Genomic DNA, 19,358 nt, shown 5'->3' on the forward strand with positions numbered 1-19,358 from the left:
TCAGATAAGTTGATATTAAGGAAATGAACCCTAAGATATGTATTCAAATGTTTTTTTTTCTTTCATGCGATTGTTTCTAACGTATTTTAAGATGATTTCTTTGTTGCTTTGTATGTCCCTCCCCCACAGTATAACCCCTGCTTTCACTGTATTTGAGTTTGGTATAACTTGTGGAGGGTAAGGGAAAAAACAAATGGTTTAAACAGGGATACAGGTGGACCCATTGCAACAATGAGATGTACAAGTCATTATGTTGAAAATGAACTTTACAACTTTCGTTGGGGGGGGGGAGGAGGACTTGGTGGGGGGGTGCGGGTGGAGGATGGGAAGGTATGGGAAGGGGAAACAAAGGAAGAGTCTACAGTGCTTGATAAGAAATGTACTCATTATCTTGCCCATGTAATTGTAACCCCTTGTACAGTATATTCCCAATAAAAAAATAAAGAAAAGAAAATCACAGAAAAAGTCAATGCCTCCATTTAGTCTACAGAAGAGTAAAGTACAGAAGCACATGGAGAAAGAGCAACTACTAAGAACACCCTTGCATATAAAATAGGAGCTACTAAACACAGACCCTTTTGAACATTTTGGTTGAAAACGTCAGTAGGTTGCAGATGACAACAGAAAGATCTTCCAACAGGGCAGTGAGATAACCCAACTCAATCTATCATTTCTAACCAATACAAGTCTAAGGTTTATATTTGGGCATTCTATTTTGGCATTTACTACCAGAATGCATAGCCCATTGTAATTATAGTTATCTATCATCTTTCAGGATGAATTACGGAAGAAAATTCACCGACTTGCAATGATTTATATTAACAGCAACATTAATTTGTAGCACAAAGTACTTCAAACTAAAAATTTGATCAAAATTACTTGAAAATATTTTTATGAAAGAAATGTTATTCTAAATTATAAATTAAGTTTATTAAAGGAAACTCACAATTAACCCATGACATTCCAGTTAATATCTGAAAATTCATTCTCCACATTTACTTAAATAGTCTACACCAGAATTTTATTATTATATATTGGCCACAGATTATTCCCTTCTATTATCATTTGAATAGGAGATTATCACTATATAAAGTACTAATTAACAGATATCAAGAAAATATTTTCCTACCAATATGTCTTTTCAGGGCCTCCTTAATATCCTTGTTCCTGAGACTGTAGATCAGGGGGTTCAACATGGGGATCACCACCATATAGAACACAGATATCACCTTGTTCTGGTCAGTGGAGTACAACGACTTCGGCAACACATAAATAAACGTAGTGGTCCCATAGTACAGAGTGACTGCACTGAGGTGGGAGGTGCAGGTGGAGAAGGCCTTGTGGCGGCCCTCAGTGGATCTCATCTTCAGGATAGTGATAAGGATGTACGTGTATGAGATGACTATGACCAACACTGTGAACAGAATCAAAGAGCCAGAGGAACTTGAGGCAACACCTGTGAGGATACTGACATCAGAACAGGACAATTCAATCAAAGGAGCAAAATCACAGAAGAAATGATTGACCCTATTGGGTCCACAGAAAAGCAAAACATAGAAGCAAATAGTAAAAGTGCAACCATTGAGAAAACCACCTGCATAAGCCACCATGATTAACTGGACACAGACTTGGGAGGACATTTTGGTTGAATACAGCAGTGGGTTACAGATGGCCATGAAGCGGTCATAAGCCATGGCAGCCAGAAGGAAGCACTCAGCTGCCCCAAAGACAGCAACTGAGCCAAGCTGGAAGGAACATGCATGGAAAGAGAAGGCATTTTTGTCCACTAGGAAGTTAACAAGCATGTTGGGTGTGACAGAAGATGACAAGGCTATGTCAACAAAGGCTAAATGGCTGAGAAAAAAGTACATGGGATGGTGGACCAGAGAAGAAAGTCTGATAAGGAGAATTGTGCAGAGATTGCCAGATACAGTCACGAGGTAGATGCACAGGATGATGATGAAGAGGATGACTCGAAGGACTGGATCTTGTGTTAAGCCCAATAGAATGAACTCTGTCACTGCAGTGTGGTTCCCATCCACTAGGGAATCCATTAGACAATGGAGCTGCTGACAGACACAGCTGTGGTGAAAAGATCATATGAATGTCCCATAAATATGTAGTTCCATTTTGATTAGCACATGCATACATTTATTTCAAGCCCATATATTAATTACATTTTACTCTAGAATTTCAGGGTTTGTGCATTTGTACTCGATGCCTGTACTTTTTAAAAAGTTTAATCAGAAGCACCGAAATTAACTTAACTAATGTGTCTTTGTCCTTCTGTATGTGCTACAATATATGTCCAGAGCTTTCATCCTAAAGATTAAAAAATATGAAAATTATTGAAATGAAAAAAGTTTAATGTAGTTAACAAATGAGGCTTAAATGTATAAATGAAAAACAATTGTAGTAATGACTGGAATATAAATAAACATTCATCAATTGCTTACTAAATTAACACCTACAGTATTTAAATATATATATTTCTTTTTATTTGTCATAAAACATTCTTAAGTACTTTTATATTTCCATTTTATAGATGAACAAATGTTAAACAACTTCTCTAAGATTTCATAGAAAGTACTAGAAGCAGCATATGAACCTCAGGCAGATTGAATTCAGCCCATTTCTACAGTAACCATAATGTAAATGAAATAATATAAATAAAATAATAGTTGTGATAAATCAAGTAACCATTAAAATGAAGATGAGCTTTCTATCTGCTCATCTATAAAAGTAGTGCTTCCTTAGTCACATAGTTCACACAGTCTATCAGCAAAAGAAGGTCTTGTTTTAAGACCAGTTTTTGAAAAGGGAAATGCATTTTCTTTTTTTCTTTCTTTCTCTTTCTTTCTTTCTTCTTTATTTTTTTTGTTGGTTGTGGGGCCTAAGCACTGTCCCTCAGCTCTTCAGCTCAAGGCTAGCACTCTACCACTTGAGCCACAGTGCCACTTCCAGCTTTTTCTGCTTATGTGGTGCTGAGGAATCGAACCCAGGGCCTCATGCATGCAAGGCAAGCACTCTACCACTGAGCTATCTTTCCAGCACTGGGAAATGCATTTTCTTAGTTGAAAAGTAAGCTATAGAAAAGAACACATATTAAAGTCACAAAAGAAGTTATTTGTAAATTTATCAAGTTAAAAAATATTTCTATTTGCTGTCTTATATCATTTCAAATGCTGCAACACATCTTGTGACTAATACTTAGAACAGGAACGTTCAGGTTTATTTTCGAAAACACAATCTATTTAATGAATGCAATGGTATTTTCTAATGGGAATGCTATAGCATTAAGTAATCTTATCTTCAGTGGTACAATGTGGAATAAAGTTTCAGCATAGAAAGTTCAGAAGTATACCCAGGTTTATCCAAGTACAGGTTAGTTTGAAACTCATTGCCCAACATTTTGGTTTTATAGTATTGGCTTTGACCAAATGTCTGTTCCGGTAGTACTAGAGAATTCAACCAAGAGTCAAAGTGAAACTTTCTACAAGATATTTACAGAGATTAAACCCCAAAAGGCTTTGAAAACTAGTGAATATATTAGCATTGAGGCTGAATGCTAAATTTACATAAGGTTAAAGACTGAGTTTCTGGTCATGTGGGTGGATGAATAAAGAACTGTGGAAAAGTGAATTATGCTTATTTATTTCTGTGAATTTTCTTTTCTTTTCTTTTCTTTTGCGGGGGAGGGTCTGGTCGTGGGCCTGAACTCTGGGCTTGGGTGCTGTCCCTCAGCTCTTCAGCTTAAGGCTAGCACTCTATCACTTGAGCCACAATGCCACTTCCGGTTTTTTTTCTGCTTATGTGGTGCTGAGGAATCGAACCCAGGGCCTCATGCATGCAAGGCAAGCCCTCTAACACTGAGCCACCTTCCCAACCCCTCTGTGAATTTTCTTAAATATTAACTCAACTAAATGTAATTTTTTGTTAGTAGATAGCTTTATTGGACCTCCTCTGATTCTCAACTCAGGCTTATAAATTAGATAAATTTTTACAGTGTGATTTTTCTTGGATGGAAGAGGAAAATTGGCAAAACAGCTTTACTTACAGAAGTCAATCTTACCTGTTGAAATAAGAATTCAGTTATAGTTAAAAAAAACACAGTCATCATTATATAAAAGTTCCTCTGCCTTTATTATTTGACTTAGGTGATAAGCATCAGAAGAGTAGAGATTCACAAGAGCATTCAAATATAGCAGTGATCATTATCACATTCTCAAGTGAATAACGAGCAGTTGATTTCACATAAACAAAAGTAATCTACAAGGACTCTGTCAATCCTCAAGTGTAATTTCTTTTCCAGTCATTATGATTATTTGTAGTACACTATTAACTGATCTCATGGCTAAATAATTGTTCTTTGTTTACTTTGATATTTCATGGAGATACAAAATGGAATGCCAGAATGTCTTCCTCTCAACATCTGTTTGTTTTATCAGTACTTTACAGTAATAGATGTGAGACAACTCAACTAGCTACTTTGAGGAATGTGGCAGAAGTGATATGTAAAGTTGAATTTTAGACCATTATTTAAGATGTCCATATGACCTTTATAGCCTAAGATATAAAGTAATAATTTGGAAATTATATACAGAATTGTGAGAGAAAAGTGGTTTGGTTGACTTCCAAATGAGACTTGCTCTTCTCAATGTGTTATACACAGATTCATGTCTTATATGATTTGATGGAAGATAAATGGATGATGATTTCCTGTCACCTGAAGTTTCAATCTAATGTTTGCAAATTGTAATTTTATAAACTTCTATTCCACATTTCTTGTGTTCCCATGATAACTGGGGTGGATCAGGGATAGAACTGACTAAATTTCACTCAGAGCATAATCGGCTAAGCACTATGGTTCCTATATGCATGTATTCTCTTCTTCTCTCTAATGATTCAGTAACTATTCCCTGTGTCATAATTCATAGGAGTAGAAAGATGAAACTGATCATTTGAAGGGTCAGATGGGAAGAGATGATCAACTGTAAATTTGGAAGTACTTAAATGTAAAGGAACTGCAGGGATGATGAAACCCACCAGGAAGAGAAAAAAATAAACATGAAAGTAAAAACAAAAATCAGTGCCCAATGGAAAGTTGATTACAAAATTTACAAAATATGATTACAAAACATGTGAGTCCCTCAAAGAGATGCATTTTAAGAGCATCAGCTGGAATTTGAAAGACTTAAAAGGAAACACACACACGTATACACACACACTCATGCACATTCGTGCATACTACCTAGGACACAGGTCACACTAGACAGATTTGAATAGAAGGAAATTCTATCATTTCCAGCAATATCACTAACGCTGGGGGATGTTATGTGAGGTTAAATAAGTTTGTTTACAATAAAAATACCAAAGGAGGACACTAGAGGAGAGGAACACGAAGGCTCAATAGTGAGTCTATGTGCATCTGGTCATCTAAAATAATATTTATCAAAATGACCCCCAAGAAAGGGAAACAAGAGGTTTCCCTTTGTTGTTGTTTTTCTTTTCTTTTCTTTTTGTCTTGTTTGTTCATTTACTTGTCTTTGGGAGGGTAAGATGAGAGCACAGAAATGGAGAGGCAAAGGCTGAACAAATGCAGCTGTGGTGCTCATTACACACTGTCTTGAAAGTGAATGAGGAAAAGGGTGATGGTGTCCTACTAAACTGTCTCTTCAGAGTCCCTTTAATACCTTCATCCGGACACTGTAGATACAAGGGTTCAACACACATACATTCTTCTATTGAATGAGCAGAAAACAGACACAGATTTTATGGGTGTGCATTATGAACTTGTTGGGCTGTAAGTCTGTATGTACAGGCAGGTAAGCAGATTGAATACACAGCCTAGAATAGTTGTGGCATTCTGGAGAATAAAGCCAGTCTGGAAATACAAACACAGACAAGAATTGTATAGGCACACAGAGACAACACAAACTAACTAGAATATGGATATAGGAGATGGAGATAAAAATACTGTATCCATAAGGATGAGGCATTAATGATAAGCAAACAACTGCAAGGACACTGCCATCAGAACCAAAGACCTCAAGAAGCAAAAATTGTTTAAATAGGATCAAAGCTGTATGCATTGCAACAATGAGATGTACAAGACATTATGTCGAAAACGAACTTTACAACTTTGGCGGGGATGGGAGGGGGGAGGGAGAAAGGGGGAAGCGGGGAAAGGGGGGATTGAGGTAGGGGAAAAGAAGAGATTGAGGTAAGGGGAAAGGAGGGAGTAGAGGAGCGGGGAGATGGGAAGGGATGGGAAAGGGAAACAAAGGAAGAGGCTACAATGCTTGATAAGAAATGTACTCAGAGAAGTTTCTCTTTAAGTCATTAGCCCACTTATTTATTGGGCAGTTGTTTCTTTGAGGATTTGATGGCCAATAGACACATGAAGAAATGCTCAACCTCCCTAGCCATTGAGATACCACCTCACCCCAGTTAGAATGGCAAAAATCAAGAACTCTAACAACAACAGATGCTGGAGGGGATGTGGACAGAAGAGAACCTTACTTCATTGTTGGTGGGAATGTAAACTTGTTCAACCACTTTGGAAAGCAGTATGAAGGTTTCTCAAAAGACTCCACATAGAGCTCCCCTATGAACCAGCAATCCCACTTTTGGGCATTTACCCAAATGATCACAAACAAGACCACACTAAAGCTACCAGCACAACTATGTTTATTGCAGCATTGTTTACCATAGCTAAGATCTGGAACCAACCCAGATGCCCCTCAGTAGATGAATGGATCAAGAAAATGTGGTATATATACACAATGGAATTCTATGCCTCCATCTGAAAGAATGACATTGCCCCATTTGTTAGGAAATGGAAAGACTTGGAAAAAATTATATTAAGTGAAGTAAGCCAGGCCCAAAGAAACATAGGTCCCATGATTTCCCTTATTTTCAATATCTAGTATATGTATGAGTCAAGCAGAAAAGGTCAGATAAGGTGATGTTAGGAAAATGAACCCTAAGATATGTATTTTAAATGTTTTTTCTTTCATGCATTTGTTTTTAACGCAATTATAAGATTATTTCTTTGTTGCTTTGTATGTCCCTCCCCCACAGTATAACCCCTGCTTTCACTGTAAAAAAAAAAAAAAGATAAAAAGAAATGTACTCATTATTTTGCCAGTGTAATAGTAACCCCGGTGTACGGTATGTTCACAATAATAATAATAAAAAGAAACAAAAAAAATCACAGGAGGCAGAAGTGCCACGCGCGGAGGGCGCAGGAGCGCTGGGTCTGGTGGCCGTCAGGGGGTGGTGATTGCGCGCTGGGCGGCGTTTCCCATTTGATCCTGTCCATGGCAGCAGTTTTCACCTTTGGCCTGACCGGCCCGGATCATGGCTTCGGCTTTGAAGGAGCTGCAGAAAGAACTAGAAGAAGTAAAGACATTACTGGAAAAATCCACTAGGAAAAGAGTACGTGATGCCCTTACAACGGAAAAAATCTAAGATTGAGACAGAGATAAAGAACAATATGCAACAGAAGTCACAGAAGAAACCACAAGTTGACAATGAAAAGCCAGCTGCTGAGGCTGCTCCCATTACAACTGGATATACAGTGAAAAGCAGTAATTACGGATGGGATCAGTCAGATAAGTTTGTGAAAATCTACGTTACCTTAACTGGAGTTCATCAGATTCCCACTGAGAATGTGCAAGTGCATTTCACAGACAGGGCCTTTGATCTTTTGGTAAAGAATATGAACGGGAAGAGTTACTCCATGTTTGTGAACAACCTCTTGAAGCCCATCTCTGTAGAAGGCAATTCAAGAAAAGTCAAAACGGATATACTTCTTATCTGATGCGAAAAGAAAGCAGAAAATGTATGAGGGGATTACCTGACTCAAGTTGAAAAGGAGTGCAAAGAGAAGGAAAAGCCTTCTTATGACAGTGAAGCAGATCCTAGTGAGAGATTAATGAACGTGGATGGGAAGGGGAAACAAAGGAGGAGGCTACAATGCTTGATAAGAAATGTACTCATTATCTTGCCCATGTAATTGTAACCCTTCTGTACAGTTTTTTCACAATAAAAAATTGCATTGCAAAATGAAAAATAAAAAAAAGAAAATTTATGAAGATGGAGATGATGATATGAAACGCACCATTAATAAAGCCTGGATGGAATCAAGAGAGAAGCAAGCCAAAGGAGACCCAGAATTTTGATTGGGACTGTGATGTGGAAATACTGGTGTTTCCAGTAATGGAATGTTGGCACATACAGATTGGGCAGATGGTATTTACACAGCCTTCTAAGTAAAGGCCGTGAATTCTCCATTTCTTACTGGAGGATTTATTTAAATAAAATATGCTTATTAATCACTTCCTCCAAAAAAAAAAAACTCACAGGAAAAGTAAACTCCATTTAGTAGCCAGAAAAGTGAAGTACAAAAGCACATAGAGAAAGTTCAACTACTGAAAAAAAACAACCTTCATAAGGAAATAGGAGCTACTAGAAGCAAGCCCTTATTAATATTTTATTTTAATATAGCAGTAGGTTGCAGATGACAACAAAGGGATAGTTTGATGTGGCAGTGAGATAACCCAACCCAATCTGCTGTGTCTCCCGCAGCAGGTAATCTTATTACAATAAAATATGTGCAATGTTTTTTGTGTCTTGCTTTGTCATTTACTACCAGAATGCATAGCCCATCATCACTGGAGCTTTCAATGATTTTTTAAGATGAGGTACTGTTGAAAAACCACACACTCTTAATGATTTATAGGGATGGCAACCTCAATTTATAGCAAAAGTACTTTAAGGATATATAGGAATAAAATAACTTGAAACATAAAGAGCAATGTGGTGTTTTAAAATATAAACAAATCATTTAAATAGGGATACAGGCGGACCCATTGTAACAATGAGACATACAAGTCGTTATGTCAAAAAACAAACTTTACATCTTTGGGGGGGTCGAGGGGTGGTTGTGGGGGATGGGGGGTGGGGGAAGGAGATGGGAAGAGATGAGAAGGGGAACCAAAGGAGGAGGCAACAATGCTTGATAAGAAATGTACTCATTATCTTGCCTATGTAATTGTAACCCCTCTATACGGTATTTTCGCAATAAAAATAAATAAGTAAATATTTATTTTATTGTAAAGATGCCGTACAGAGGGGTTAGTTAGATGAGTAAGGTAATGAGTACATTTCTTGTTGAGCATTGTTACCCCATCCTTTGTTGTTCTCCCCCTATCTCTTTCCTCCCTTACCTCCCTAACTCCTTCCCGGACCACAAAGTTGTAAAGTTCATATCCAATATAGTGTTTTAGGGTATCATTGTTGCAATGGGTCAACCTGTGTCCTTGTTTCAGCATTTTGTTATACCTCTTCCTTCCCCAAATTAGACAAATGTATATACAAGATGCAGGGTACCGAAATCAAGTACAATGACAGCAGGGGATATACCATAAGGGGAAGAACATACAAAGGAAACAAAAAAACACATAGTACATTAAAAACAACAATAAAACAGGTGTCCGTACAAAGGAAACAAAAAAAACCACACATAGTACATTAAAAGCAACAATAAAACAGGTGTCCAGATCTTGGGGTTCATTTCAATTAGCATCATCTTTTATGCATATAGCTTTTGAGCTTTTCTGCTCATCTGATAAAATTATCCTGTAAGTATACTAATTATTGTAAATGAGGGAAACCATGAAATCTATATGTCTTTTGTTCTGGCTTATTTCACTTAATATGATTTTTTTTCCAAATCTTTCCATTTCCTAACAATGGAACGGGTTCATTCTTTCTGATGGAAGCATACATTTTTAAATTCTAAATTGTGTTTATTAAAAGAAACTCATTACTCATCTGTGACATACTAGTTAATATCTGAAAATTCCCCCACCCTCTACATTTACTAAAAGGATCACCACTAAGAATTTCATTAGGAGATATTGGCCATAAATAATTACCTTTTATTATCATTTGAATGAGATTTTTTTCACTATATAAAGTATTGTTAAGTAGCATACTAAGAAAATATTTTCCTACCAAGTTGTCTTTTCTGTGCCTCCTTCATATCCTTGTTCCTGAGACTGTAGATGAGGGGATTCAACATGGGGATCACCACCACGTAGAACACAGACATCACCTTGTTCTGGCCAGTAAAGTACATAGATTTTGGCAATACAAAATAAAGGTAATGGTCCCATAGTAGAGAGAGACCACAGTGAGGTGGGAGGTGCAGGTGGAGAAGGCCTTGTGGTGGCCCTCCGTGGAGCGCATCTTGAGGACAATGATGAGGAGATAGATGTAGGAGATAACTATGACAACCACTGTGGACAAAATGACAAAACCAGCCGTAAATGAAGGAACAACAGCAGGGACACTGATGTCAGAACCAGATAGTTAAGTAAAGGAGCAAAAAAATAGAAAAAAAAATCATTGACTCTGTTTGGTACACAGAAGACTAAATTATAGAAGCAAATAACAAAAGAACAACAATTGAGAAAAACATCAATATAAGCCACTATGAGTAACTGGACACACACTTGTGTGGACATTTTGGTTGAACACAGCAGTGGGTCACAGATGGACACAAAACGATCTTAGGCTATGGCAGCCAGAAGGAAGAATTCAGATGATCCAAAGAAAACAAATGAACCATGCTGGATGGCACATCCAAGATAGGAGTTTGCATTTTTCTCTACCAAAAAGTTAACCAACATGTTGAGTGTGACAGAAGATGAGTAGCCCAAGTCAACAAAAGCTAACTGGCTGAGAAAAAATACATGAGATGATGGAGCTGAGTGGAGACTCTGATAAGAAGGATTGTCAAGAGATTCCCAGATGCAGTCACCAAGTAGATGCACAGGATGATGATGAAGAGAATGACTCGAAGGACTGGATCATGTGTTAAGCCCATCAGAATGAACTCTGTCAGTGCAGTGTGGTTCCAACCCATCAGAAAGTGGAGCTATAACTATAGAAACCTGTGATTAAAAATATAGCATGAAGGATTTGCAATTAAAATGGATTTATTGTCATTAATATATACATAAGACTTTTAAGCAAGTACATCAGTCAAAAATTAGAGAAGTAATTGCGTTTCTACTCTAGACTTTCAGAATTTATGCATTTATGTGCAATGCTTCTACTTAAGGCAAATCTTGTGGAAACATTGGATATTTTCTTCTAATAATGTTTCCCTTTTTCTTGCATATATAATATGAAATATACCTGCATATGTTTAAAGCTTAATCTTTAAATGTAAGACAGATTGCGGCTGGGAAGATGGCTCAGTGATAAGATGTTTGCCTTGCATGTATGAGGCGCTAGGTTTGATTCCTCAGCATCACGTAAACAGAAAAAGCTGGAAGTGGGGCTGAGGCTCAAGTGGTAGAGCGCTAGCCTTGAGCTGAAGAGCTGAGGGACAGTGCCCAGGCCCAGAGTTCAGGCCCCACGACCACCACCACCAACAACAAAAAAGACAGGCAACCATAACAGGAAAGAATAATCATTGTAGCACAAATGTTTGAAATGTATTAGCTAAATTTATGTAAAGGTCATATAAGAAACAGCTAAGATTTATTGAATGCTTACTATCACAGGATTTAAAGTTTTGCATATTATTCTACTTAACTTCCATAATATTTAATTACATATATTATCTTCATTGTATACACGAGGAAACTGAGTTTGAAAATGTTAAGTGACCTATTTAAGGTTAAACAAAGGATGTAGTATAATCTTCAAGGACTCTGTCAGTCCTCAAGTGTTAATCACTTTCATTTGGTAATTATTTGGCATACCCTCTAACAATGATCTCATGGCTAAATAGTTGTTCTAAGTTAACTTTGATATTTCATCATAAAGATACTAAGGTACTAAGATAAACTGGAATATGTTTGCTTCTTCTCTATATCTGTTCATTTAGTCAGTACTTTACAAGGTTATATGTCAGACACTCCTCTACATACTTTGAAGAATATGAGAAGGATGACATTTAAAAATTATTTAAGATGTACACCTGATTTTTATAGCCAAAGGTATAAAATAAAATAACAATTTAAACATTATATAGGGAACTGTGGGTGAAATATGATTTAGATAACTTCCAGTTAAGAATTATTCTCTCAGAGAGTCTGGAGGAAGGTGGAAGAGAAGTTGGGGGCTAAACAACTTCTCATTTAGAAACCAGTTTTAGTGTTCCAGTGAAAAGTCCAAGGCTAGAGAGTCACACCAAGTGTGCCATCATAGAACAGACAGTTTGGCCAGAGAGGAAAATTTCAGGCAACTTGGTTAAGGAGACAGATTCAAGCAATTTCTGCTGTCTGTGGAGGTGGCGGTGGTGGCTACTGCCTTGGCTGCCATATCAACAAATAGCCTGGGACAAAAGCACCAGAGGGAGTGTGAAAGCCAATTCTACTCACTGTCAGCAAGAACTGACAAGAAACAGAAATCTTCATCCTGCTGACCACAGACAGTTGCTGACAATGGATGGCCCAGAATCCAAGGGAAAGATGTGAATACCCCCAAGACATTTCACTCCTTCTTAAGGAGCAACAGTGGGAAGGTAGCCCCACTACCAGGGAAGAACTCCATCTTTGATACTAAGACTGGGCCAGAGTAGCTAACATGCAACTCAGGCCCTGGAAAAAGACAATAGGAGCATTCACAGGTCAAAGGAAACTGAACTGCAGGGCTCACCTCCACCTCTGGGGAAAGTTGCCCTTTCCAGGCAGAAGAAGCTCCACCAATGGAAGAGTGACTTTCTTCCCTGGGTAAACAGAGCCAGAGGCTGCTCCACCCCACTACAGCATAGGCATCAGACCCAGATGCAGGAGGGGTAAAAGAAAAATAATTGAACCTCAATAAACATAAATCCTGAGAATGGCTCCAGGCTGGGCTGTGTGTCTCAGGAACTAGCCCAATAGGGAAGAGCTACAGATTGTTGACAGGCCTCAACCCTACCCACAACCTAGCTCCATCATAGCAACTCCAAGCTAGAGAAAACACCATCTCACTCTTGTGATACAAAAAGAAGATTGCCCATCAACTGAACTAGCCTGAGAGGAGGGTAATAAAGTCCTAAGGCAGAGCTTCGTTCTGCCTGCTCAAACTGATTTAAGAAACAAAGCAAGCCACAGGAAAACAAAACACCACAAAAGCAAGCCAGAGACTCCACCAAGAGACTGGTTATGGACACAGAGAAGACACAAGGTCCCCCCTCCAAAAAAAATCAAAAAATCCCTTTTTATGCCTAATTTTTTAATTTGTTCATGGAAAAGATTAGAAAGAAAATTCAAATGTTCATGATATTTAACAAAAATGAGCACACAAACCACCACCTCCTCTGTGCCAAAACAAGGCAGAACTTAGAAGGAAGTTTATAGCTCTGAGTTCCTACATCAATAAATTGGAGAGATCTGAAACTAACTAATGAGGCACCTAATGCTCCTTGAAAAAGAGCAAAAAGCTAAACCCCAATCTAGTAGATGAAAAGAAATAATTAAAATTCAATCCGAATTAAATGAATTAGAGTCCAAAAAAATAGAAAGAATCAACAAAACAAAGAGCTGGTTCTTAGACAAAATTTAAAAAATTGACAGACCCTTACCAAATCTTACCAGAAAAGGAAGAGAACATACCTAAATAAACTCAGAGATGAGAATGGAAACATCATCATAGAAATAACTAAGATTCAGAACAATATGAGGGAATACTTCTCACACATTTATGCTAATAAGTTTGAGAATTTGGAAGAAATGGATGATTTCCTAGCAAATATCAACATGCTGAAACTAAACCAAGATAAGTTAAACCAGCTTACCAGACCCCTATCAAGCATCAAAATAGAAGCAGCAATAAGAGACCTCCCATCCAAGAAAATCCCAGAAGCAGATGGATTTACTGCTGAATTCTACCAGTCCTTCAAAGCAGAAGTCACACAAATACTCCTCCAAATCTTCAATGAAATTGAAAGTGAAAGTTCACTACGAAACTCTTTCTATGAAGCCATCATAATCTTCATCCCAAAACCAGGCAGGGACTCTTCAAAGAAAGAAAACTATAGACCTTTTTCTTTGATGAACAACAGTGCAAAACTTCTCAACAAAATTTTGGCCAATTGACTTCAACGACTCATCAAAAAATCATCCACTTGGATCAAACAGGACTCATTTCAGTGATGCAAAGCTAGTTCAATATACCCAATCAATTAATATAATTTATCACAATATAATTTATCACATCAACAAGAGCAAGGATAAAAATCACATGATTATCTCAATAGATGCAGAAAAAGCATTTGGCAACATCCAGCACAAATTTATGATGAAAGCTCTGGAAAAACTAGGAATCCATGGAACATTCCTCAATATAATAAAGGGTGTGTATAATAAACCTACATCTAGCATTATACTTATTGGCTAAAGGCGAAAGCCATCCTCTAAATTTGGGAATGAAACAAGGATGTCCACTCTCTCCACTTCTCTTCAATTTAGTATTAGAATGCCTTGTTACAGCAATAAGATAAGATGCAAACATAAAGGGGATCCAAATAGGCAAAGATGAAGTAAAACTTTCCCTCTTTGCAGACATGATCTCATGGACTCCACTCCTTAGATACTTGAGCTGATTTGAAACATTGGCAAAGAAGCAGGGTATAAAATTAACCCTCAAAAATCAATGGCTTTTCTGTATGCCAACAACAAGAAAAGTGTAGCTGAAATCAGGAAAGCAACTCCTTTTGTAATAGCCCCACAAAAAATAAAATACTTAGGAGTTAACTAAAGAAGTGAAGGGCCTCTGTGCTAAAAACTTTAAAAACCTGAAAAAGGAAATTAAAGCAGAACTAAGGACGTGGAAAAACCTCCCATGCTCCTGGATAGGAAGGATTAACATCCTGAAAATGGTAATACTGCCAAAGGCTATCTACAAATTCAATATGATACATTTCAATATCCCAACCTTGTTCTTCAATGAAATAGAAGAAACAGTACAAAAGCTCATATGGGACAATAAAAGACCCTGAATAGCACAAACAATCCTTAGCAGAAAGAAGAGCACTGGAGAAATATCAATACCAAATTTCAAACTCTACTACAAAGCCATAGTAATCAAAACAGCTTGATACTGGCACAAGAAGAGACCTCAAGACCAATGGAATAGAACTGAAGACCACAGAACTATAGCCACCTCATCTTCAATAAGGGAGTTAAAAAAATAGAATGAAAGAAAGAGCCTCTTCAGTAAAGGGTGCTGGCAAAATTGGTTAAAAACCTGTAGAAAACTAAAGCTAGATCCTTATATATCACCCTGCACCAGAATCAACTCCAAATGGATCAAAGACCTCAAAGTCAAAGCAGACACCCTGAAAACATTACAGAAAGGGATAGGAGAAACTCTAGGGTTCCTTGGCACAAGCCAGTATTTTCTTAATAAAGACCCAGAAACACAAGAAGTCAATTGGACATATGGAATTGCATGAAATTGCAAAGCTTCTGCATGGCAAAGACATAGCTGGCAAGATCAATAGAAAGCCTATGGATTGGGAGATCTTCACTAGCCATACAACGGACAAGGGCCTCATATCTAAAATATACCTGAAACTCAAAAAATTAAATCCCTAAACAACAAATTCTCAAATAAACAATCGCCCGATTAATTAGCGGGCTAAAGACTTAGAGAGAAACTTCTCTGAAGAGGAAAGAAGGATGTCCAATAGACACATGAAGAAATGCTCAGCCTCCCTGTCCATAAAGAAATGCAAATCAAAACAACACTGAGATACCACCTCACCCCAGTTAGAATGGCTATAATCAAGAACTCTAATAACAACAGATGCTGGAGGAGATGTGTACAGAAGGGAACCTTACTTACTGCATTGTTGGTGGGAGTGTAAACTTGTTTAACCACTTTGGAAAGCAGTATGGAGGTTCCTCAAAAGACTCCACATAGAGCTCCCTTATGACCCAGCAATCCCTCTCTTTGGCATTTACCCAAATGATCACAAACAAGACCACACTAAAGCTACCAGCACAACTATGTTTATTGCAGCATTATTTACCATAGCTAAGATATGGAACCAACCCAGATGCCCCTCAGTAGATGAATGGATCAAGAAAATGTGGTATATATACACAATGGAATTCTATGCCTCCATCAGAAAGAATGACATTGCCCCATTTGTTAGGAAATGGAAAGACTTGGAAAAAATTACATTAAGTGAAGTAAACCAGGCCCAAAAAACATAGGTCCCATGGTTTCCCTTATTTGCAATAACTAGTATATGTCTGAGTCAAGCAGAAAAGGTCACATAAGTTGATGTTAGGGAAATGAACCACAAGATAAGTATTCAAATGTTTTTTGCAATTGTTTCTAACATATTTATAAGATGATTTCTATGTTGCTTTGTGTGTCCCTCCCCCCACGGTATAACCCCTGCTTTCACTGTATTTGATGTCGGTATAATTTGTGGAAGGGAATGGAAAAAACAAATCATTTAAATAGGGATACAGGTGGACCCATTGCAACAATGAGATGTACAAGTCTTTTTGTGAAAAAACAAACTTTACAACTTTGGTGTGTGTGGGGGGGAGTGTGAAGGGGATGAGGGGGGCAGTATGGGAAGGGATGGGAAGGGGAAACAAAGGAGGAGGCAACAATGCTTGATAAGAAATGTACTTGCCCATGTAATTGTAACCCCTCTGTATGGTATTTTCACAATAAAAAAATAAAAATAAAATAAAAAAGAAATGAGAGTCCTAGTGTTAACCTTTAGGACATGTAGAGGAAGGCCAGGTATGTGGATGAAGTGAGACGTACTCTTAATTGGAAAGCATTCTGCCATCCTTGTATTAACTCTAATTAGCAGATAAGTTATTTGTTCTAAATGTAAGATTTACTTCTGGGAAACCAAGAACAGTGCTTCACTGTCATTAAAAAAAGAAAGCAATTCTGAAGGTCAATATGGCTTTTGGATGGCCCTTTGGGAAAGGCCAGCTAGCTTTTAATGAATCACTTGGCTCCATAAGTCATTTCTGTACAACAAACCCAAAGACATTTTTCTCAGAAGGACAAGCAGCAATAGTTGTAAGAGGGTTTGTCATGTCTGACTGGACACTTCTTTCTTCCCCAATGCACATAAACACAGTCATCTACCTCTTCATTGCATATATGTAATAATGTTCCTGGAGGAGTAAATGTATCCAGTGGCTCATATTGCTGAGTATTTGGTCTTCATTGCCCATAAAACTAAGTGGAAAACATCTATTTTATAACACAAAAAACCCTGTTTGGAATTCAGCATCAATGATTCTAATTCTAAAAGGTAAGTGTAGGAACATGGGTTTGGTTAAGATGCATTTTCATTTGTTCAAGAAGATACTGAAAAATAAAAGAATTGCTTTCACCAATTTTAGATCTTGACCTCTGTGGAAACTATGCATTCAGCAGGAGAGGCTCTGTGCAATGGTCATTCTGCTACCCACAGGTCAGCCTGCCCAGGAGACCCAAAGAAATATGGACGGTTGTGGCAACCAAAAACTTCTAGTTTGAGAAGGTGAAGATATGAAAAGCAAATCAGAAGGAACTGTTTCATACTTAAGATTCCATAAGGTTTACAGTCTGATGCCCTTAGATTGCTAGGAAGGAAAAGGCACTTAACTGCTCAGAATCCCTGGCCCAGGTAAACACTCACAAATGCCTAAGCGGAGAGTACTTGACCTTAAGTGTCCATTGGAGAGGAAGAACAGTTTAAAACCAAGCATGAAATCCAGTATTTACTTACTTGGATTTGTGGTTAAAAATAAAAACACCCTGACTTGTTAAATTAAAAATTATTTTCTCATAAAAAGATCAAGTAACTAGCAATCTACCAATGCATTTTAATTTAATTTTTAAGTAATCTCTGATATATAACCAAAAAAGTCTGGGCATCGTATATGTTCAATTTCCTCATAAAACTTGTGTATAAGGACAAGGCTTCCAGTTTTACAAATGCCAATACTGGGAGTCAAAGCAATGAACTGTCATATGTAAATGAAGATAACTGGCTAGGATACCCTTGCTAACTCCAGTCTCCACAAGTCTGACATCAGCATGGATTGGCTCATGTGGTGTCACAATGAAAGCACAGTTACCCACACTGACCTCTACTTTAGTGAGAAGAGAAAGAGCACAAAATCTGCTCAGTGCTGGCCCTCCCTGCTCAGAGCTGAGTATGTTTATAACTTAAAAGATGCTAATAGACAATTGTGTTTCTATGTCTATTCTGACTAGTTGCCTCGTGTGGAAAATTGGACCATTATTCAACATGGCTATTGAATAAGTACAAAATTACTAAGAAGCCAATCTATAAGGAGATACATTTAGAAAAGCCATTGAATATGACTATGAAGCCCCAATGAGTACCATGCTAAAGAGTTCAGTTACATTTCACACAGCATTTCAGTTATGAAGATTAATCTGGTACATGGAAGCTAGCTTATTGATAATACTAAGTAAAATGTAAAGTAATAATGGAATATACAGCTGGGACCTGCGACTCATGCCTTTAATCTTAGGTACTCAGGAGGTAGGCATTGGGAGGATTATAATTCAAGGATAGCTCATGGAAAGGATTATGAAACCCCATTTCAATGAATTGCTGAGTGTGGTGGCTCATACCAGCTATACAGAAGGCTGAGATTGGGAAGATGTTGGTTTCAGATCAGCCCAAGTAGAAACCATGAGAACCCATTAATAAAAACTGAGTACAGTATGATCCACGCAGGATACATAAGCATAAAAAAATACAGTCCACATCAGTGCAAGCATTAAAACAAGATCCTCCCTCAAAAATAAGCAGAGTAAAAAGGGCTAAAGTCATGGCTTAAGTGGTAGAGAAGCTACACAGCAAGTGTGAAGCCCTGAGTTCAAACACCAGTAGCTCCCAAACAAATGGAATATGCAAATAAACATTTAAAAAAACTATCATTTACACCTTCAAATGAAAATAAACCAGAATGGATTGTGAGTTATTATTAAAGATTCATTAGAGATTTTCTTTAGTCAGTAGACGATAGGCAAAATAATAGAAGAAAACACATGCAAAAAAGATTAATCAAACTAGACATTACCTAAAGGGATTGTCATTGGCTGAACTTAAAGACAAGCAAAGATGTACACAAGTGAAAATTTCAGATTCTTAGATTCTAGTGAACATATTTTTAAAATAATATTCAACAGGAATGCTTTAAAATTATTTGCAGTCTTTATGTTTATTGCAGCATTATTTACCATAGCTAAGATCTAGAACCAACCCAGATGCCCCTCAGTAGATGAATGGATCAAGAAAATGTGGTATATATACACAATGAATTCTTTGTCTCCATCAGAAAGAA

The 19,358-nt window shown here is 37.5% G+C and overlaps 1 protein-coding gene and 2 pseudogenes across 1 annotated transcript; 1 reads left to right on the forward strand and 2 right to left on the reverse strand.

Annotated features, from left to right (window-relative positions):
- Window positions 1-1,109: 1,109 nt before the first annotated feature.
- On the reverse strand, window positions 1,110-2,054 carry LOC105995074 (olfactory receptor 478-like). The gene has a single exon (XM_013028741.1). The coding sequence runs from the start codon at window positions 2,052-2,054 to the stop codon at window positions 1,110-1,112; it is 945 nt and encodes a 314-aa protein (XP_012884195.1).
- A 5,232-nt stretch (window positions 2,055-7,286) lies between these two features.
- Window positions 7,287-8,186, forward strand: LOC105995092 (annotated as a pseudogene).
- Window positions 8,187-10,003: 1,817 nt separating this feature from the next.
- Window positions 10,004-10,936, reverse strand: LOC105995024 (annotated as a pseudogene).
- Between the last annotated feature and the right edge of the window lie 8,422 nt (window positions 10,937-19,358).

Source organism: Dipodomys ordii, unplaced genomic scaffold, assembly GCF_000151885.1.
Source record: "Dipodomys ordii isolate 6190 unplaced genomic scaffold, Dord_2.0 Scaffold113, whole genome shotgun sequence".
Taxonomy (NCBI): Eukaryota; Metazoa; Chordata; class Mammalia; order Rodentia; family Heteromyidae; genus Dipodomys; species Dipodomys ordii.